The sequence below is a fragment of the Dermacentor albipictus genome, chromosome 5 (genome assembly GCF_038994185.2).
Source record: "Dermacentor albipictus isolate Rhodes 1998 colony chromosome 5, USDA_Dalb.pri_finalv2, whole genome shotgun sequence".
Classification (NCBI taxonomy): domain Eukaryota; kingdom Metazoa; phylum Arthropoda; class Arachnida; order Ixodida; family Ixodidae; genus Dermacentor; species Dermacentor albipictus.
The window spans coordinates 125,544,135-125,567,113 of record NC_091825.1 but is presented as its reverse complement, the minus strand read 5'-3'; the positions used below and the strand labels follow the sequence as shown (position 1 = coordinate 125,567,113).

At 46.1% G+C, this 22,979-nt stretch overlaps 1 protein-coding gene across 8 annotated transcripts in view; it reads left to right on the top strand.

Annotated features, from left to right (window-relative positions):
- The window catches only part of LOC135913959 (uncharacterized), a 614,840-nt gene that overhangs the window by 87,033 nt on the left and 504,828 nt on the right, over positions 1-22,979 (top strand). For all 8 annotated transcript variants that reach the window (XR_011514597.1, XR_011514596.1, XR_010568173.1 and 5 more), the window contains exon 3: positions 14,140-14,213. Coding sequence is in view for 3 of the 8 variants with exons in the window: in XM_070538862.1 (XP_070394963.1) it covers positions 14,140-14,213 (74 nt within the window). In the remaining 5 variants the exon portion in view is untranslated. The remainder of the gene's footprint in view (positions 1-14,139; positions 14,214-22,979) is intronic.

Below are 22,979 nucleotides of genomic sequence, written 5' to 3'. Positions count from 1 at the left end.
GACGTCTCATAGTGTGTATCAGCCTTCAGTGGTGTTCGAATTTCGGCCTATCTTGTGAACGGTGTAGAGCATATAGACAATGAATCGCATTAAAGTTGTGACCTTTATGGTGGATTAATATTTCTGTAATTATACGTTACACTAAATAAAAGCAGTGTGATTTTACGCCCCGTGTTAACTTCTATAGCATTTATTACCTGCTTCACAATAGCTTTGTTTAATACGATTATATAGGCCAGTGTCCTTCTATCGAACGTGTCAGTGCTGTTCTTTATTGCGATAGCGATTATTGAACACTCCAAGCAAATTTCTGCCATCGCCGTCGTTGGCGCCGTTGCTGTCGCCGTGATGTTCTCTATAAAGTCACAATACGATAACATCGTCGCAGCACACCATAGGCTCTATGTGCGAGTAAAAGTTTGCGAGGGTTGGCCCACGATCGCGCGCTCAATCTCGCAAGCGGAGGGAGGAAGGCGGAGCGGAAGCGCGCCGTCTTCTGTCGCGTGCTAGGCACGGGTGGAGGCGAGGGAGAGGGTTGGGCCGTTCTACTCTGGCGGCTGGCTGCTTGCGGCGCGGCCGACGTATCTTGAAAGTGATCTGCGTTGTGGACAACGTGCACGCCCACGCAGGCCTAGTCTTCAAAGCGGTCTCCGATATGTAGAAAATGCATGCGCCTGCAGTAGCTTCGTATGCGCTGTGCTTTTGACGTTTAGTTCGCGTTGAAGCGAGAGACAACACGGAGGTCAATTCACTCGCTGCTGAAGCTGCGTTTTTTCACTCAAGCGTTTTTACAGCAAGTTCCCGCGGTCATGAGCGTAATGTGTTCATGTTTGCCGTGCGGGCGTTACACCATGTTGGCAATTTAGTAAGTGAACAACTTTTACGGCCGATAAACTAATATCCTTACTTCGTACAGCTGTCTGCTAATTTGCTATCGCAATCGATGCTCCGCCTTTAGGGCGAAAATGCAAGTTTTTGTTTCTTTTAATTGGATTTTGCTTTCGTCTTCCTGTAACCATTTTGCGCGCCAGCGCTCTTCCGTTTTCGTTGACCGGATAGACTTACGATGACTGCGACTCACCTTGTGGACTAATTGCTTCTTGGCTTCAAAGAAAGCGTCGATTCTCCAGCCGATCGCGCGCGCTCGCGGCCAGTCTTTTTCTTTCGTTCTTAGTCTCTACGCCTAAACTGTTCTAGTTTCCTGATACAAAAATCTGTTTTGTTACTTGGCAGGCAACCTGAATATTCCCCAATTTTCGACGACTCGCTCTCGTGTCGAGGAGCATGAAAAGCACTTTCACTTCTTCACGAACAAGACCAGGGTTCTCATTAGTCTAAGCTAATTCCGATTACCGCATTGCAATGAAAAAAGTAGCCTCTGCCTCATTCTCAACTTTTTGCTTCCTTTTCATTTTGGAGTAAACCAACGAATACATCCAAGTGTCTCTACTATTATTTTTCTTTTGAGAGAGCGAGAGAGAGAGAGAGAGAGAGAGTGAACTGAATAGCTTTATTTTGCAGTGCCGTTGTAACTGTCTCGTGAGATAATTACCCGTCTTCCTGCCATCTTCCTGAGGATCCTTTAGGTAAGTAAATTTAGGTCTAGTCGATAAATTTGCGGATTTCTTTCTGAAGAACAGGAAAGCGGGGGGGGGGGGGGGGGGGGCTCCAACCAGTTCTTTGTCGATGCTTCCGTTTCGACAAGTTCGGTTCGCAGACATTCGTTCTCATTATAAACGGCTGTGCTGTCACTGTAGTACCAGTTGGCCTTGAGTCTAATGAAAGTGGGATACACGCAGTGTCTAATTGGCGTGCTAACTGGAGAGAACGCCACTTGGTGCAATTTAGCGCGGCACGCTCGAAACTAGACAGGGGGAAGAGACTGAGACCTAGCTAGTGCACACAGAGGGGGAGCTTTGCTGTGTGTGCGTGTTTGGTTGGTCCAACCTTTCTTGTGCTGTTTGAGCTCGGAACTTTAACTGCGCTTCCCCTGGGAGCGAAAATTAGGGGAGCAAACTGCTGGTTCTAGTCCTGATTACTATGACTTGTTTACGGGCCTCGCTGTGCCCGGTATTAGTGCCTAGCTATCTCCGCCCCTTAGACGTACGCCATAGGAACAGCACTAGTAGCCGCAAGAGCGCATACACCATCGCAAATGGGAAGTACTTGTAAGTCAGTGGCTTTTCTTTTTGGTGCTCTCGATTCGAAGTATCTATTTGAGATTTGTACTGGCTCGTGAGGTTAGTTCTGGCTGAAGTACTTATCAATGTATCCCTGATTTGTTGTTAGCCTTTTGCTCGTTGCGATTAATGGAGCAGAGGAGTAATTCATTAATTAGAGTTGCAATGTCGGCTCGCTAAATATTGTCAGCGCTATTCGTTAGTTTCCTAACGCCCTCTGCCATTAGCATTTTGGTGTGTCTGTAGAGCTGAGCGAACCATGACTGTGACTCATTTCTCAATTAGCAGTGTGGTGGTCTAAAATAAAGCTGGGAGGAGCGCACTCACTGCTGTTTGCTTCACATGCACTACTGTATCTATGTGTTTTTTTGCAGTGTTTGGCCATCTGGAAAACTCTTTATGAGAGCATCGGAAAATTATAGCAAGGAAGAAACCTCATTCGTCATGCTTAGCAATGGCTATGTGTAGTCACTGAAATCGTGAAAAGATGATCAAACTCTAAAGCTTTGCTCCCTGAATCAAGGTACTGCAAAACGCATTTTGTAAGCAGCTGCCTGTCCATTCACATTCCCCCACCCTTTTTTTTTCTCCAGCAAACACTCTTACTGGCCACCTGCGTACAACCTTGCATAATATTTGCATAATATGAACGCTTTCTTCCAGTCATTTATACCTCGTACAGCAGCAGAGTGGAATCACCTTCTCGCACTGACAGCCACCATCAAAGATTACCAGCTTTTCAAGAACGCCTTAGCTAATATTGTATGAGTAGACACACCTGTTAACTTTTTATTGCAGTACTCCTATTCCTTGTATCACATTTCCTATTTTTTCTTGCTTTGTATGCCTGTAACCACTCCCCTCTCCAATGCCAATGGCCCTGAGGGTACATGAAATAAATAAATGAAATAAATAGATATTCCAGTACTATCCATACCTTACCGAAGAGCTAACAACCGCAAAATATGGTTGCCCATTAGAACACGTGAAGCATGCACGAGAGCTTAGGACTGAAAGCGCTCTGTACTTCGCTCGGTCTCTTTAGTGTGTTGCGAATGCTCACTGAAGCATAGGTCACTTATCTGAAGATTGATCACCGTCGTGGCTGCATGCTTTTCTTTCTCTCTTTTATAGCTCGACCTGGCCAACCCGACGAGAGCGACTTGAGTAGATCGCACCGCTTACTGTAACTTTCCTCTTTCTATAAACGTTTGCCGCGTGGTTTCTTCTTGTGTTTGTATTTAGAGGTTCAAAGCTCGTCAATCAAGCTGACGCTCGCCATTCTTTTTTATCCCAGCGAGAAAGGTGGAGCAATGCCACCGATCAGTCTATCGTCATTTCTGTCGCCTGCTTGCTCAAAAGAAAGAGATAAAGATAGGTGGATGTGTTCAATGAAGCTAGCAGTAAAGACGCGGCAAAAAATTGCAGCGAAGTTTCGAGTGACTCGACGAAAATACCGACACGTTACATGGGCACTGACAACACTGTGTAATACTGAAGCACATCCTTTAAGCAGCTCGTACGCCAACTTGGTTCTTAAGAACGGGCACCGGCCAGGCCTGATGACGAACATATTATTAACGAAAAGTGGCAGGCCAATGACAAGAACGTTCCTACGAAAAAAAAAAAACCTTTCGCAATTCGGCGCATGATGTTCCTCCATAAGATCTTTTTATTACATTTCCTTTTTACCTGCACAGGGTTTCATATGACGTTAGACAGAAATCTTGTAAGAACTCACCTTGGAAAGCTTCACGCGTGGCATGTGTGCGATCTTTGTGCAAACTCAAAATAAATGTACCCTGTTCGTTGCGCTGAAGCAGCATAAGCTGAAAATAAGGACACGCTGATCGGAAGAGTCAACATTCCCACGTAACGACACCAAGCACCAGTGCGTTCACGTACCCACCAAATGGATCCCGGCGGTCAGGCGTTAAAGATAGAAGCACACAGCAAGGAATAGGCGCCGAAGAAACGCGTCCGGGCAACTGATAAAGAGGCCCAACGTTTCCTTTCAGCCCCGACGCCATGGCTAGTCGAGCAGAAGCGGTGAACAAGGCGTGGGTGGTAGACGGCTAATCTTCTCGAAAGAGCGCAACTGGTCAGCAGTGGCTGAAGAGAAAATAGAGGAAAAGGACTTAGCGGGCCTAAGGCGCGGTAATTTTGCGGTGCGCCCGCAAAAGTAGTCACCAGGAAGAGACTGATCGAAACCGCCATTAGCCCTCAAGCAGAAAGCCCTCCTCGCATGAAGGCTCTCTCTGGCGCACTATACGTCTTGAAGTAGGCCCTCACTGAGGCCGCAAATGTACGGAAGAGTGTAGAGCCCATGCAAGAATGCAGGCTTCGTAGCGTTGTTTACTTTGATCGTAGGTGAAGTATACATGAACGCTGTATACTGTAAAGCAGAACAATATGCATGGTAGACGACGGCGGAATGATAATCTTCCAGGAGTATTTGAGGAACGTTAGATGATATTCGAGCACAGGCTGTTACAGCGAGCAGAACCTTATGGCATATATATTTAGGTGGTGTTTTCAGAGCGCTCTGGCCTTGCCCCGATAATGATTTACAATCGATTTAAGGTTGCAGTACGGGAACAACCCGGCACGCATGCTACGCTTCTGCTTCCTAATCATCACTGGTGTGCGCCGATTCTAGAATAGGCGCCGAGGTGCTCGTTCGCGTGTACGTTGGAGAGCAACCAGCGCGCTCTAATACGACCGCTCGAATATGCGGTTAGGCGGCGAGCAAAAGGTATTCGTTGCGGCTGACATTGGGTGTGTCATCGACCGGCGCCACCGCATATATATTTCGTGCTGAGCGTTGATCGAGCAGTAGTTCAGACTCCGTGTTTTCCCGGAGTGGTTAAAGAGCACACCAGAATAATTACTGTGGTGCGTGTTGGGGCTTTTAGCAACAGCGTGGTTATCTTGCGGCGTGAGATGGATGAGCCGGCGTCAGAAACGAGTTCTTTGTAGGCACTTTAGAACTGGAATTTGCGCCGAACAGCGCAGAATAAAATGTGGAAGTTAATATGCAAAGCATCTATTTGGCTGTGCGACACATTATGAAACCATGCGTACGTGGGCAAGTTCGGTATTTTTCGGTGTAACAAACTCTCCTGACGTCCACGCGACGTTGCCCAATGCAGGTAGTAACCCAATTTGGCTCATCGCCAGTTTCTCAGTGACAATTTCGTAGCACTCATCTCTCACCTTTCTTGATAAAAGAAAAGGCGCAGAAAAATAGTCACTGAAGGTTATCTCAGGCTGAGTAGTCAAGATAGTTACAAGACTGACTATAAGCGATGGTACTATAGAACGCAAGATGCTTAAGCAAAGGGCGTTTCGTTGATTCTGGCTATCGTGTCTTTTCGATCACTGTCACCAGCAACGTAGAAGGCGTTAGTTAGCGGAAAGCAGTTACACGCGTGCCTCATCGTCCTCAAGATTTCATCGCCCCATCAGCGCCACCACCGCCGTCATAGAATAGGACAGCTTTGGTAGATCCCACACTTAGACTTCAGCCTTACTATCGTAGAAGGTTCCCTGTTCGCTTTTTACGCTTTATTTACTCCTTCTATGGCGGCAAGCACCGCATCCCAAATGACCACAGAGTTTGCAAAGCAGAAGGTTCTGCGTAGGACAAGTGAGTCTCAGGTCGTGGCATAGGAATCATCCATCAGTGTCAACGAGAGTGCGGACTTAAGAAAGGTCTCATGCCCGTGATATTTTCTGCCACGCCTCCAGTTATGGAAAACAGTGCTTGGGAACGTGGTGAACGTGACATGAAGGCAGCGCGTAGAACGGGAGAGTGGTTACGCGCTGATGTAAGGCTGTATGTATTATTAACAAATGCGTCGTGACTCAACGCGCCGTATCGTCTATACACTAAGTGAGCGATACCTCCATCCCTCTATGGAGTTTCACTAGCGCCCCTCTGGGATTCTTTCGAAGAGGTGTACTGCTTGTGAAAGGTTCCTCTTTCCAGCAGCCTTTGAGTCAGCTGAGCTGAGGTGCCATATGCGAAGCAGTATAATAACCACGTCGTTGTCCGCCTGTCTCCTGTACCCCTAAACACTGTCCTCTCTCGCCATTTTTACCACATTCCTCCATTTCCCCGTCATCCAATGTAGGGTAGCCAACGGGTGGCCAACAGCCCGGTGTTTTCTCTTTGTCTGACAAGGTTCCTGTGTCGAACTGCGATGAGGTTTAATAGGGTCTTTCAATAACAAAACTATAGCACTCTGTTCTTTTTTGTTTCCATTCTAGAGTGTATTTCCTCTCAAAACAGTTTGCTCATCTAATTACGTCGTATACATTTCTTAACCCAGCCGCTATGCGTCCAGTTCGTGCGTTTTTGGATGTTACAAGTGTTCACATAGTTGCCGTAATAAAAACACGTGCAAAGCTAGCTCCTGCCATGCGCATTTCGCAATTTCTCTTTACCTACAGAATAAAAACAGGAACAGCACAACACAGCACCAGCGAGTAAAGAGCACAGGACAGAGCGCTGTCATTGCTCTTTACTCGCTTTACTCGCTTCACTCGCTCGTTCTGTGTTGCGCTGTTCCTGCTTTTTTTCTAAAGATGAACCAACCAGCCCCATTGAACACATTGCCTCTTTACCTAGGCAGTGATACAGGCGATATCCAACATCAGCGGTACTGAAGTGCAGCACGGTGACCTGCACTTAGGATTTAGGAAAATTATTTATAGGAAACGCTATAGATCTGTTATTTGAGTCACAGGGCGGTACCATCGGAGACAGAGAGACAAGCTTTAATGAGATGCTGAAGATGTTAGCCTGGCTGTTCGCCTGACATGCTACTCCAGGTCCTGGGTCATGATTTTGATATAACCATCCGAATCATTCATCGATATCTACGACAGTGCTGTGTTGAAAGAAGGCCTTATAATAGGTGTAATAAAGATGTTTGCGTTCTTGCTACGAAAGGACAAAATTGAATAGGGGAAAGTGCACCGTGACGGTCAACAAGATGGATAAATGGAACGGAGGAGTGGCAGCTTATGACTTTTCAGGTAAATTTGGTGTATAAAAATATTTACACACAATACGAGTGGAGTAATAAACTGCTGTATTTGCGCAATACCGGGATGTCTAATGAGCAACAATTAATAAGTTAAAACGCTCAGAAATTGATGAGCGTGAATAAGTTAGCTTATCGTGAATCTAAGAGGCAGCGCCAAATACCCCTACCTAAATTTGATGGCACCAATCACCGACGCATTAAATTCGTACAACACTCGATGCGCTTAAATTTGTAACAGAGATGTTTTAAACTAAATCCGCCGGCACCAATGGCGTTTGATATTAATTTAGTCTTGTTGTACTTTTCTGCTGTGTTCTGAAAGGTGAAGGATTTCATTTTAATGATAAAGCCATGGGGGGGGGGGGGGTTATTAAGAATTAATGACTGAAAGCCGCGCCTTCCTGAAACGTGCGGCTGCACTTGTATTTGTATAGATTCCTTAAGAGAGCGTAAACTTTAATTTCAAATCAGCAAGATTTGAGTCCGGTATAGATTCCTTAAGGGCAAAATAATAAAGAAGGCACTCCACAACTGCTCTCAAACTCGCAGCGAATGTGAGGAAAAAGAATATATATAAACAGCGACATGCCTTATGAGCCGACAGCATGATACACCAAAGTTCATAGCACTTTTACGGTTGGCCGAGTGAGATGAATATATAAAGATGAATGGTTGTTCCAATAATAAAATTAGGCTCAATCTAGAGGGTGAAACCTGTATACTTAATTATACGAGCAAAGCGGTGAAAACTATGCGGTATCTGGCGTTACAAAGGCTGGTTTGCGCAATAAATTAGTAGATACGGTTTAGGCAATCACTGTCGTAAAATAAAATAAGAACCTCGGTTATAGAGCAGCAACATTAAATTAGAAAGCGATAATTATCGTTGCTTAATTGGAAAAGAACCGACGCAATCCGCGTTACATTATACTGGAATACTTGGGTTACATTATACTTGGGTTACATTATACTTGGGTTACATTATACTGGAATACTTGGGTTAAGAAAGACGACGACGAAGTGTCTTTTGATACAGCGCTGTTCTTTCTAGCTCCGGGTTATTTCTGTGAAAACCTAAGTTCATCCGCTGGTCTTCGCTCCCTGCTCAGTCGCAATGGAAGTGGACGACCCCGCACGTCTGCCGGCGACGGCGGCGTCAGCGGCGGCCGCCTCCAGGAAGCGGATCGGTCAGCAGAGCGACACCGACAGCGAGGACACCCATGTCTACTCTCTCAGCAGTGAGGACACTTCCGATGACGACTTCCAGCTTGTACAGAGCCGCAGAGCGAAGCGACGGAACACCAGGACGTCCTCATCGTCAAGCACGGAAACAGTGAGACAGACACAGAGGCCGGACGCCAATACCATCATCTTTGTGCCCCTGCTTCCCAACGTCAACATGAAGCTACTTAACAGGCAATCTGTGTCGATGTCACTGGAAGCCTTGGTGCCAAATGAAATATCGGACATTCGAGTGAACACCCGAAAAAATCTTCTGGCGGTTGATGTCCAGCATGCGGCTGCTTTGACCACTCTACGCAGCGTAACGGACCTCGATGGCATTCAGGTGCGCTCTTACATCCCTCTGGGCTCTGACGTAGTCACCGGCGTTATCTACGACGTAGACGTCGCCATCCTTAATAACGACTTGCCTATTCTTATCAAGCCAGCCAATGATGAGGTCATCGTTGATGTTAAGCGGCTAGGCAGTTCACGCTGCGTGAAAATAGCATTCAAGGGCAAACATATACCCTCGCATGTCAAGGTTGGACACTTCAGACATGCAGTGCGGCCTTTCATTGCGAAACCTCTCCAGTGCCGCAAATGCATGAAACTGGGACACGTGAGCAGCGTCTGCGAAAATCAGGCAGCATGCCCCCGCTGCGGAGAGCCCCACGCTGCAGATAAATGTGGCGCGACTGTGGTGAAGTGTTCAAACTGCGGAGGATCACATGAAGCTTCATCGAAGAAATGCCCACATATTAAGAAGGAAATGGCCATCTTGAAAGAGATGGCTCGAGATCATTCATCTCATCGCGAAGCCGCCGAAAAAATCAGGAAGCGACGTTCACGTCACCGGCGTTCCTCAAGACAGGCTTCTCAAGGAAGGCGCATGCCACTTCCTACAACACCACCTCCTCCTCCACCGCCTAGGCCAGACAATGTGGAAAGGACCGCGAAGAGCAAGTCCACTGAGAAGGCCACATCTGCCGAATCTTGGCCGGCTCTACCAAAACGACAACATTCACCAACAGAATCACAGCAAATTTTCGCTGGACAACCCCCGATGTCTACTGTCGGCGATGTGTGCGACCAAGACAGGCAGGTGGCTGATATGCTGCAATCGCTAATTAATACAATGCGCATTATACTGAACAAGCTGCAAACACCAGCAGCTCGAAGCGCTCTGCAAATACTGGATGCACTAAATCCAGTGCTTGCTAGCATCGTTTAAGCACCATGGCTCGACCAATAGTCCCCTTCCGCACTGAACTTAAAAGTGCGTCGATCTTTCAATGGAATGCCAGGGGTCTAAGGACCCGTATATCAGACTTTCGCCAATTCATTTTCACAAATCGCTTCCCCATACTGGTCATTTGCGAACCGAATACATCAGCTCCACTTAGACTGTCCGGTTATGAATCTTTCGACTCGTCCACACGCGGTGCGAGCACGAAAGTGATCATCTACATCCGCACGGACTTCACATATGTCGCTAACGCAATAGAGCGTCATGACGACAACCAATATGTCTGCCTAAATGTCCAAAAGAAGAATGTGTCATTTACACTAATTGGTGCCTACATATCCCCAGCGGGTCACTTTGACGGCGAACGACTCAAGAAAATATTACTAATGAACAATGGTCCCTGTGTTATCACAGGTGACTTCAACGCGCATCACCAGCTATGGGGAAGCACTAAAATGGACTCCAAAGGCAGGAGCCTTGCCTCCTTTGCTGCCGACCATGATTTGTGCTGTGTAAATGACGGCAGCCCTACATTTCTGCGAGGCACGACCTACAGTAGCTGCTTGGACTTGACTTTGGTGTCACGGCGCTTTGCCTCGAGCGTCCAATGGTTTACAGACGTAGAAACACATGGAAGCGACCATATTCCAACATACATAACGATTAGAGGAATTGACCAACGCTCCTCTACTGTGTTGCGTACAGTTGATTGGACAAAATTTAAGAAGGATATGGATGACACTTGTCGGGAAGGCGTCTCACACACTTTCGAAGAAACAATCGCAGAGGCATTGAAAACGTCCATGTGCTCGCTTACAAGGTCAACAAGGCGAACAGACTTGGACGTGGAACTGGATAGGCTGCGTGCGACACGCCGACAGGCGGAGAGGAGGTATCGGCGCACGAAGTCCGTCTTGGATCTGAGGGCTTCACGGCGCATACAAAAGAAAATCCAGCGTCGCATGGATAAATTGGAAGATAAGCGATGGAAAACATTCTGTCAGTCGCTTGATCCCCGAAAATCGCTCTCGCACATATGGAGAACGGTTAGGGGTCTTCGCTCATCTCCGCATCAAAGGAAGCCCTTCGCTGCTCTGGCCCTCTACCAACTTCGCTCGGAACTTCAATTGGCTGAAGAGTTCTGCGCACGGATTGCTGGGTCCGTGGCCATCATTACTGACGCAGCATTGAATGACATCCCTGAGGCACGTGTACCAGAAATCAACGTGCTATTTTCACTCGAAGAGCTCGATGCTGCGTTGGCGACTTGCAGGCGTTCTTCGTCACCAGGACCTGATGGCATCACGTATGCTGCCCTATGCCACCTTGGACATGAGGCACGTGATGAGCTTCTCAACTACTACAATGAGTTTTGGCAGAACGGCGCCGTTCCTAAACAATGGAAATCGAGCCGCTTGATCCCCATTCTGAAACCTGGAAAGTCACCGCTTGAGATTACATCATATCGTCCGATTGCGCTTTCGAGCTGCGTCGGCAAAGTGATGGAAAGAATGATTCTTGCCCGATTGGAATGGTACCTAGAACGATTCAACATCTATCCGAACGCCATGACAGGCTTCCGTCGGGGTCGCACGTCCATAGACAACGTCATTGACATCGTAACATGGGTCCAAAATCAAAAAAGCCTCAAGCGCCTGTCTGCGGCACTTTTTCTGGATGTAAAAGGAGCCTATGATAACGTCACCCTTGAGGCCATACTAAACTCACTTGAGGCTGTTGGAGTTGGTGGCCGGATGTATCAATGGATTCAAGACTATTTGACTGAAAGGCGTTTTTTCTTACAGACCGAAGACGGCCCAACTTCAGACCATTACATCTGCCGTGGTGTGCCGCTAGGTGGAGTGTTGAGCCCTATTTTGTTCAACCTCGTCCTGGTAGGACTAGCGGATTACCTACCGCAGACAGTACATGTCTCAATATACGCCGACGACATTTGCATCTGGGCCTCTGCGGTGACTCGCCCTCAGCTAAGAGCCAGGCTTCAGCGGGCGGCAACCATGACGGCTTCTTATCTCCGAGAACAAGGCTTCAGTGTGTCTACTGAGAAGTGCGCATTACTTGGTTTTACGCGGAAACAAATGTCATCGTATCCTGTTACCATCAATGTTCAAGCTGTATTCTATGTTAAGACACATCGGTTTCTGGGCGTCATCATTGACCGCAGCCTCTCGTGGAGCCCTCACTGCGTCTATCTGAAGAAGAAGCTAGTCGCCATTGCTCAAGTCTTCAAATTTCTATGCGGGAAGAACTGGGGTACACCAGTCCATTCTATGTTGCAGCTGTACAGGGTTCTGTTTCTCGGACTCCTACGTTACAGCCTACCAGTGTTGTCCAATGCATGCAAGACGAACTTTCGCACCTTGGAGAGCATACAAGGTCAAGCCCTACGCACGTGTTTGGGGCTGCCTCGGTGCACGTCAACAGCAGCAACAATTGCCATCGCAGGAGACCATACAATCCAGACACATGTAGCTGTCGACTCTCTCAGAGCGCACATTCGCCATCTGTCAAGGATCCCCGACCACCATTTGGCCTCCCTACCAGCCGAGAGACCTCAAGCGACCTTTTCACGAATGATTAACGCTCATCAAGAGTACATACCAGCAAGTTTTACACCGGCGGCGAAGCCTTCCTCCCCCCTGTGGTGCCTGCGACAGCCTCAAGTGAATTTTGATATTCCTGGAATTACAAAAAAGTCCAATCATCCATCGCCGGCTCTGAAGCAACTTACACTCCTATTACTGCACCAGACGTATCATGACCGCATACACATATATACCGATGGTTCAACCTCACCTACCAGCTCAACTGCCGCATTCGTCGTTCCAGCCAAGAACGTTACAGTTAAATTCAAACTGTCGCACACGACTACATCTACATCGGCAGAACTTGCACCTCTCCATGCCGCTATGATGTACATCACCGAAGAGCCAACAGAGAAGTGGGTCGTATTTTGTGACTCCAAGGCAGCCCTTCATAGCATCAAGTCCGCGTTACGTCACAGAACTTACGAGCAAATGACATCTGAAATCAGGGAACTGCACCACCATGCTCTGGAAAGAGGACACCACATTGTATTTCAGTGGATTCCTGCTCACTGTGGCATCGTCGGCAACAACCTAGCTGACAAGGCTGCCCGGTGTGCCGACGAGGATACCAAGACGCATCCAACACCTTTGGCGAGGTCGGACGCTGCCAGAGAACTTCGCCTACTTGCGCGCAAGAAGTCCCAAGATCTCTGGACATCAAGTGGCTTCAATTGCAGATTACGTCAACTGGACCCCACGCTACGGCTACAACTGCCACCTAGCCTTTCCCGCGGCGAAGCAACCTTGTTGTGTCGCTTGTGGTTGGGAGTGGCGTTCACGAACGCATACTCCTACCGTATGGGAATGGCCGAGAGCCCGATGTGCGACTCCTGCGGGTGCGAGGAGTCCATCGAGCACGTATTGTGTACCTGCCCTCGCTACGATGTCCACCGCCTCCCTCTGCGGGCAACTTTACACAGACTAGACTCGAGACCATTCACCGAGTCAAAGATACTCGGACCGTGGCCACAACCGTCACTGGCTCGAAAAGCGATTCGTGCACTAGTGCGGTACTTAAAGTGCACGGGCTTAAGAGACCGCTTATAGTGTCATTGTGTAAGGTGTCCCTCCCACATGTACTCAGTGCTGACTCTCTCCCTTTCTTCCTCTTTCTATTCCCCTTTCCCCCACCCCCAGTGTAGGGTAGCAAACCGGATGCTGTTCTGGTTGACCTCCCTGCCTTCGCTACCCTTGCTTTCTCTCTCTCTCTCTTGGGTTAAAACGAAATGAGGACTTTTTGGACGATAAACGTAAAAGTTATTGCACTTATTTAATTTTTAAGGTTTTATGTTTGAATTTTCAGAAGACAACCACTCACGTGAGATTCTCTGCCTTCTTAGACATTAAAGATTTGTTTTACTCATTAACTCAAAAGGAGCTACTTCAATGCGTGGAAGACGCCACTGACAACCGCGGCATAGTGGGCTTGCAGAATGAAGTCGGTCAAACCGCTAACCAGTTTTTAGAAGTTTAATATTTTTACTTGTCTTCGACGTTCGCTGCTTGGAGTGACTCAATGTTTTTTACATAGAGAAGGCCCATGCATTGGATCTTTCCTCGCGCCTCTACGAAGAGAGCTATTTTTCGCTGATTATGATAGGATTCTGTGCTCTATACAGTCTGAAAAGATCAGAGGTTGCAAAAATTTTTAGGTTTGCCGATGACTATCTATAGTATTTTTACAATATGACACTGAATTCTTGGCATCTGCCACGTCTGCTATTTGTTCAATTTTTCTCGAGTGCCTCCAACCTCTTATTTTGCTATGTAAAGAGCCTGCTAATAGTTCCATAAGATTTTTAGATCTTACGTTTGTTTTCTCACAGTCATGCGTGCTGGTGCTACGGGCCCCGAGGGAAGGAAGCCATTCTACAATTTTCATCAGCGCATTCCAAACTAGGTAAGCGGGGCATCATTTAACTTTGTTTCAAAAATGCTCTTCCAAAATGCTGCCATCACCTGGCACACAGAAGCTTCGAAAACCAGGTTTCGCGCCTAAGCACAGCTGTCTACCCTTTTGCAAATTCTGACAGCGGTGGCTGACATCATGTTAAGAAAACGGGATCACCCGGATTCCACTGCCCAACAGAGCAGAAGCAGAAAAGTGGTTGTCATGCCGTGCTTGCATCAAGCTAGCCATAGTATGAAGAAAATTGAGAATTTCGTTGGCGTTGATGTCGTCTTCTCTGCCCCTTTGAAGTTGTTTGGTTTGTGCGCGAAAATTAACAATACTACAAAGAGGCGCCATGTAGGCGCCACCAAATAAAAACACCGAGAAGCGTTTGTTTCGTGCGTCGAAAGAGTGGTGTACCGCATTCCTTTAGACTGCGGGAAGGAATGCATTGGTCAGACGGGAATGGATGGATGGATGGAATAACTTTACATCCTGCGAGCTATCGGGCGCAAAGTCCCATAGAGCGGGATACTCCCACGTTGGGACCGGGAGTTGTAACTCCCTGGCCGCATCGTGGGCTCACTGCACGGCCCAAAGCTGCTCCGCCAGGTCCGTGCTGCGTAATGCTTCTTGTAGCCTGGCGGAGTCTTGATCCTTGTTTACGTGGGTTCGACCACACGGCCAGAGCAAGTGATGTACGTCTAGTGTGCTATAGCAATTTTCGCAGTATGATGTTTTGTGTAGGTCAGGCATGTAGTGATGTAGTCTGTTCTGCGTGTTGTACGTGTTTGTTTGAAGCATTCTGAACCTGAGGGCTTGAGGCCTGGTGAGCTTACTGTGAGGTGTGCTGTATATTTTGTCAAGTGAGAAGGTGCCTCAGTGATCGCTTACGGGAGCACTCGAACAATGTTAATAGTCTGGTAACGAGTAGTCATCTAGCCACACACTGCTGGCGTTGGGGTAGTAAACCCTTGTTTGACAAATCTGAAGTGATATCTAGGAACCCAGATCAGGTTACTAGGGAGATCGTCGAGGCATTCAAAACGATTAGAAACAATAAGTCTGCAAGTTGTCCATCTGTGTCGCTGCGAAAAAAAAAAAGAAATCATGTTCCTATCGCGGTAGCGGCCTATGGTGGATGATTTTGTCGGAATGAAATCTATGTGCGACAGTGGCTTTTTCTTCCCGTTGTACGGGGGTATATATGTCGTAACCACGTCCAAGAAAAATTCATTTATTAGTAGCGCTGTGTCTTCGTTGCCTTCTGGTGTCCTCGTGTGTTTTTATTTGCGCTTTGCGTCAAGTTTTGCTCTAGAGTTGGTTATAGTAACTCCACGGTAACACTAAACCTTGCTGTCGCTATCGATGCTTCTCTCTTCGGCTGAAACTGCTAACTTTTTGTTCAAGCAGTGCAGCGGACACATTTTACGCTTTACGAAGTGATATTCAAGCCAATTTGCAATCAAAGGGATGAGAGAGAGAGAGAGAGAGAGAGAGAGAGGAAAAAGATCAAGGAGAGGAAAGGCAGGGAGGTTAACCAGATGAGCGTTTGGTTTGCTACCCTACGTTGAGGGTAAATTAAAGGGTAATAGGAGGAAAAGGAGAGAGTGAACACTGTGTTTGCACGTGGGATGATGTAGTGCCTGATGGAGATAATCCGTCACTAAGGCCGGCTCACTTCAAGAACTGCGACAGCGCACGGATAGCCTTTCACGTCAGCGTCAGATGTCGCCGACCCGAGTATCTTAGACTCACAATTGGGGAAGAGGCGAGAATAAACTGGACCTAAGGGCTCATTTTTTAAAGTTACAATCCAGGCAAAATTTAGCCAGGCAAAAAAATGTGCTGTACTTCTTAAATTGAAACGAAGAAGTAATAAGGTAAATTCAAGTTAAGGTGGACGTAATTAAGACAACTTGGCGCCAATAGGAACCAGCTTTACATTTCTTCCGCTTCACACCTACTGTGCTTTAACATTCAGCTCCCGTGCAGCCGTACGCACGTCAGTCTTTTTTGGGTGTTTGTATATGTGTACAAGATTAGCCACGGGACTGTTAGCCAGCGCCACTCGTTGTTATGGCGACGGATTTGGAAGGTGTTTTCAACTGCAGGCGCAACGTCACCCGCGAGCTTAGGAGCATACAAATGGGCAATAATAATAAGAAGGTGCTCTTCGGTATAGTTTTCTTTACTGTTTCCTTAAAATTATTTTAGAACTGAGCAGCTACGCAGCATGCGCCAAGTAACAATTATTAGTGACTAGTTAATACGGCGAGTATTCTGCGGAAATGAATGCAATGCGAGATGCTCTGTTGTCAATACGCGGGCAAAGTAGCTGCGTTCAATTCTGATAACTATCTTATGGCAAAGGAACCTGTCGCTTATATAAAGGGGTGTCTAAAAATTGTAAACATAGCGCTTAGGAAAAATGACAGGAAGTAAAATTTAGCTGTGTGCCTTTCTACGTGTCGAATCTAGGTAAGTATTGCAACCTTGAGGCCGGAATGATGCGACGATTCTATTCCACCGTTATTCCTTGCCATACTTTAACAGTGGTCGTGGCGGCACTCCGCCTACACGTCTCAGCTGGGATTGGCCGGTCTTAATTGAGTAGTGGTTGAGGAGAAAGGACTGAAGTCGAGCGTGAAGAATGTTTTCGTTTTACCACGACCCTGTTGTGTATACTATAGGAACAAAGGCATAACGAGTGCCAAAATCGATAGCAGGAAAAAAAAAGAAAAGGAAAAGACGGAGAGAGCTAGGTTGTATGTGTAATATTGATAAAAACATTAGAGGCATCGGTGAATATATTACAATGAACAGAAGGGAAGCCTGCGAAAAATCATCAGCAAGCTGAACCGATTGAAACAGCGCAGTACAGACGATTAGCTTTGACAGAAGGGTAAAGAGAAAAGCGGCATACGGCACCACCTAATCGATGAGGGCTGATATACGCGCTCAGCGGTATACCGTCGCGTTATCGAGCGATAAGTGGTTAATCAATGATAGCGCGAGAAAAGTATACATCGAACTTTCCTTTCGCGAGATTTGACTGCGTGTGTTCTTTCTCCTGTATCATTTCTCTCCGCGACTGCGTCTTTAGATTTTCACATTTTTTTATTTATTTCTGTCGTTATTTGGTTTGTGGTTCTCCGATATATAAAATAAGTTACAAGAAGGGGCATAGCCCAAGCATGGGCGAATCGGACTCCCATCTCAGCTGCTTGTTATAAATCTGTGCGTTTGGTTTGCGGCGTTTCAACGTTTCTGATTTCACTTGCAGAGTCGTTAAGTCAAGCGGGAAACACATGCGCTGTGTTTTCGTGTTTGTCAATTTGTATGACAAAAGGTTTAAAGGGCCGGTTGACGCATTTACGTGGCGCGGGCTACTGCTATGTTTCATCGCAAATGTATTTTTAAAAAAACGAACATTGAAGGCCTCTCTAAGTGCGCTAACACAAGCCAAGTTCAGCACACGAGTTGAGGAATTCGTGGAAGACAGTGTCAGAAAACACGAACACACAGTCTCAGTTCCGGAAACGAGTGGAAGTGCTGAAACGAGTCTGTGAACGTGCTCACAGGTTCTGTTCTGGGAATGACTGTACCAGCGGAACTACACAAAATTACGTAACGCAACGGAGAACGGATAACGAATAGATCTGCATAATACGTATATGATATGTTATCATTGGTTGAGCGACTCTGAAGCAGGCAGATCGTATCTGCGTTTATCCTACTGATGTTAATAGGCATCCGAAAATTACGCGTTTCGTCTACGTGCTTGTCGCAGAAGAAAAAGGTTCTCGTTGAAGGGCTCGCAAAAGTTGCACTTTCATTTTTGATTTTTAACGAGTGCACATCAATGGAAAGGTAGGCTACATTAGTGCCCGCTCTCCCCAATAAAGAGTTGAGAATTGCGCGTGCACATCTCATAAGCACACAAACATAGTGTCTACGAAAAAATAAGTACGAACAAGAGTAAAAGAAATTAAAACACAAGCAGCAATTCATGTGCACCCGCGTCAAATAAGAGTTCATGTAGGCTGTTTCGCATATAATTCAAAGTAGTGACATTATAGTTAGCAACATATATGCATAATGCGCACGTCTTATTATTGAGCGCTGTGTCTATTGGGGTAAACATTCGCAGATGCTCGCCAGCAATCTCCAATTTCCTGCTAAACGATGTCACCGTCTCCCGCTACAGATAATTGAACATATTAGGCTTAGAAATATATGCGTAGAGGCGTGATAATGATATAACTGATGCAGATGCAAGCCGTTTCTAACTGGAACGTAATGACACATTAACCATGGCAGTCTGCGCAAAGCGAGAATAAAAGGTGGTCTGCCCATGAAAGCGTTTGCTCCAGCAAATGACGAAGTACACAATAAGATTCTTAGGGAAATTGGAATATAACTTCCGTGTTATTCGCGCCGTAGTTGAGCAAATAAACAGCCCGAATTGAGGCACGGCTTTGGTGCCAATCATTGTATGCGGCCGTCCTGATGCTCGCATCCCTTTTCACGACAGCGGCGTTAACCGAATAAGCTGAATGTGCGGGCGCTAAACTTTTACTGATGAAAGACGGTGCTTCGCGCGCTTTGGGGGGAGCATTAAATTTGGTCAGCCGCAAAGCTGCATAGCCAACAAAACGTTTTCACTGCAAAAATGAGAAAAAGGAAAAGTGCGATCCTAGTACGAAGTAAAGCTTTACGAACCGAATGCCGTTTTCTGAGCAGTCAGTTTAATTCCCTCTGAAAAACGGGGAAAGCACTTTCCAGACAAATTAAATCACCGGGCAGCAGACTTTGGATCATTGAAAAGAGGTTCCGGAGCACTCTTTCACGAAACTCCCGAAGGATCCTTACAGATGCAAATCACCCGTCATGTCTCTCACACTAGGAGACAAAAAGGCGGAAAGTGCTTTTCATATGGCCGCTCCTAACATTCTTCTATACTCTAACGCCAGCTTTTCAGAAGAGCCATGCAATTTATTATTTTTGCCTCATAAGGAGGTTATCATATTTGCTAATATCTAAATTCCACTAAAAGCACACAGAATGATTCAGATACTCTGGCTGAAAAAAAAAGAAATAGGTGGCTTGTTGAATAAATGTTACTTTTTTTATATACGGCGTAAATCACATTTACCCAGTGCCATGAGAGCAATATAAAAAATTCTGCATATGATTTTAGCGGCACCGTTCGATGGTACTGTCTGAATGCATTGGTCACCGAACAATGAACTTACGAAACAATGGAGGTGGAGAAACCCCTCACGTAAAAAAAAGGCTTCTTTTTTTTCAGTAGTCGCTTTTAACTGGATTAACTTTGTTGTGTATATGCTACAGCTTCCGATGACTCCGATTAGAAAGATAATTCCGTCAGGGCGGTGCAGTGCTGTTATGCGACCGAGTTTTTTATTCATTAGAAAAGCGAAGAGAATTCAACGGAATTTACAGGGTGTTTCACACTGATTAAGTTTCTTAACTGATTACATTATATCCCACGTTGTAATTTGCAAATTCTAGCCGTGGAGTTCGCATGGCGGATCCATTTTGCACGAATTTTCAAGATTGCGCCAGTTTCGAGACATAAATTCCCGAACTTTGCGAAGAAATGAATTGGCGTCCCATTTAATTTGTTAGCAAAACGTCGTTTTATGTGCTGAAGCCCACAAGTAACTGGAACGCCAATGCATTTCTCCGCAAAGCTCGGGAATTTATATCTCGAAACTGGTGTCGTCCTGAGAATTCGTTCCAAGTGGATCGGCCTTGCGAAGTCCACTGCTAGAATTTGGAAATTGCAATGAGCCATTATTGGATGAACGTTAATTAGTGAACCATTGTTAATAAGTTGATTTTGCATATCAATTTGTTGTGTAAGTAGTGTCCGCCACATCGAGTGTACTGGTTCATCAACTAGAATTAAGCTATCTGTCACAGGCAACCTTCAAAAATTACGAAAGTGTTCACTGATACCCCTTGTATGTTACAAGCATGACCATGTATTTTCTCTGTAGGCTGAAATGTACCGCTAAATGTCGGAAAGGTAAGGAGTAAGAGTTTGTTTATAGGGGTCATTGGTCAGCGATATAGATAGGTGATGCATTATACAGCGCGTTGCAGGCGTTGATGCAGCGGATTACTTATATCTTTGACCCGCCGTGCTCGCTTGTCGGCTATGGTGTTGCGCTGCTAAGCACGAGGTCGCGGCATCAAATCCCGACTGCGGCTGCCGCATTTCGACTTGGGCCAAATGCGAAAATCGTCCGCGTCTCGTGCATTGGGGGCACCGTAAGGATCCTCTGGCGGTCAAAAATTAATCCGGAGTCTCCCAATAGGGCACACCTCATAATCAAATCGTGGTCTTGGTTCGTGAAACTTCAGAAATCAATCAATCAATCAATCAATCAATCAATCAATCAATCAATCAATCAATCAATCAATCAATCAATCAATGAATCAATCAATCAATCAATCAACTGAAATCTTTGTTTTTTCATTGGTGGAATTGCATACGGTTTTGTAACTGCTGCGAAGAAAGGTTTTTGAACAATGCTGCAGGGCACCGACATGCAAGAAGCTTTCTTTCTTCAGTAACGCATGAGAAAAGCAAGCAAACAGCCCCAATAATGAACGCATTCTTGCGGATATATATATATATATATATATATATATATATATATATATATATATATATATATATACATAATATACTGTATGAGTGTGCCACGAGCATTGATGTATGAGTGAAGTTGATCGATATACTTGAAATGTAAAGATACAAAATGCTGCATCATTTACTTTCTCTGCGATTTCGTCTCGGCTCTCTACTATCGTTGGCTCATTCCGAACGCGTTGTTTGTATCGTTCCTTGCACGTGGAAAGGAATCAACCTTGAATAAATCCTAAAAAGCTGCATACATTTTGTCGTTATTATGTACGTTTATTTAAATGGCCTGCCCAGACTTGGGACAACTGCATGGTCTCCATGTGTTACAACTGCCTTTCGATCGACCCTTCAGCTGTTATACTTAACCCCTCATTACAAAAAAAAAAAGAAAAAGGCAAAACAAGCTCGCGCAGTCGGACTGTTTCGCATACCACACGGCTTTAATTAAACCTGGTAAGGTTGCAAAGGCGGCTTTACGCGTGGAAAGATAGGACATCCTGTGTGTGCTGCGATAAACAGGCGAAATTATGCATGTCTTCTTGTTCTGGTTTCTGAGGACGAATATGTTCATCAGGCCCAGCTTGCTAACTATAGTCTTGCAGCCGAAATCAGGTGTGGGAAACTACGTACACTCAATTAAAAGCAATAAAAGAGAAACGTAGCAATTAATTAGTGTTAGTAATAGAAATGCGGACACAATAAAAAAAATTTAAGGACATGGAGCCTACTACCGCGGTCTTGTCTCGCCCCAAATATAACCTATCTGTGCAGATGGCTCGAACTCACTCTGGTTAACTGTGGAAGACTTGCACGTGGAGGCCTCGTAGTTTGTCATCTATCACTACCAAGGCGTGCAATAAGGTGAACCGAGGATTAAGTGCAATCGGGCATTCAGGGCGGGCAGGCTGCAGCAAAGCATAGCTGCCGGTCTTTGAGAAGCGACGCTTCTTGCGCCTGCTTGAGCAAGCAGCTCCCGTCGCCGGCAGGCGCCGTGGGCATTCAGGGTGAACGACCATGCGCGAAGAAGCCTTCCTTTCGCTTGCTTTGTTTTTCTTGCTTGAGTGCCTGCGGTTAAGTATAGGCGCGCACGCTTCCACGGGGTGCGTGACACACAGCGTATACGTGAGCAGCACCTCGTTCCCATCGTCACTCTGACAGGTGTCGCAGCGGCCAGCGCTACTGCCACGTCCGGGCCCCCATTTACGCGGGTGCTGATTGATTTGTGCGTAGTTTCTTTTTTATGGCCGAGCCTTCTGCTTCAGCCTGCCGGTTCATCGGTGTTTTCTCTGTCGCCGACGAGCATCTCGATCTGTTGCAGCCCCAAAAGAATATTTAAGAAAAATACTTTTCGTTTACATGTGACTGAATGATGTAGCTTGATCCGTATATGTCTTACACCTGCAGCTCAAAGGCGATGTATTTCGTTCAGAATGTATCTTTGGGCGAGGAAAGGGGGGGGGGGGTGCGTGCGCCTACGTTGGTGCCCTAAGAGACAGCGTTATCGGCAAGCTGTCATGTTCTTCAAGAATGGTTAAATTACGTGAAAGAAGGGACACCAATAAATGAATGGGCGAACAAGAGCACGCCGTTCAAGTAGACCCTCCATTATAGATATTGAGGGTGGCTTTTTTTACTTTACGTTAAAATTTTCCTAAAGGTGTCCCTGTGAGCATTTTTGTTGTTGTTGTTGTTGTTGAAATTGTCAGATAGAGTTCCCGCACATTCTTTTTTTTTTTACGTTTTACAGAAATTTCGATCTTTTGGTGATTTGTAATAGGCGATTGCTTTCTCATCAGGCTGTTATAAACCGTATTTGAACATAGAGCACACAAACACACCACTGCACAATTGTGCAAGGAACGTTTCCGTCGCGCTACCCGGTGTGCAGATGTATTAAATATGTCATTTCGATCCACGTTTCGAGCGCGTATAAAGCAGCCCTCAATGTCCATCTACTGTTATATTAGCAGTGGTATAATGAACTATTAAGTGACTTGTATCATTTCATCTGCAGTGGTGGCCGAGCATTCCTTGTTTTGCTGAGATGATGTTTCTCAGGATTTCACTAGTGAGAAGAATGTGTACCTATAGCA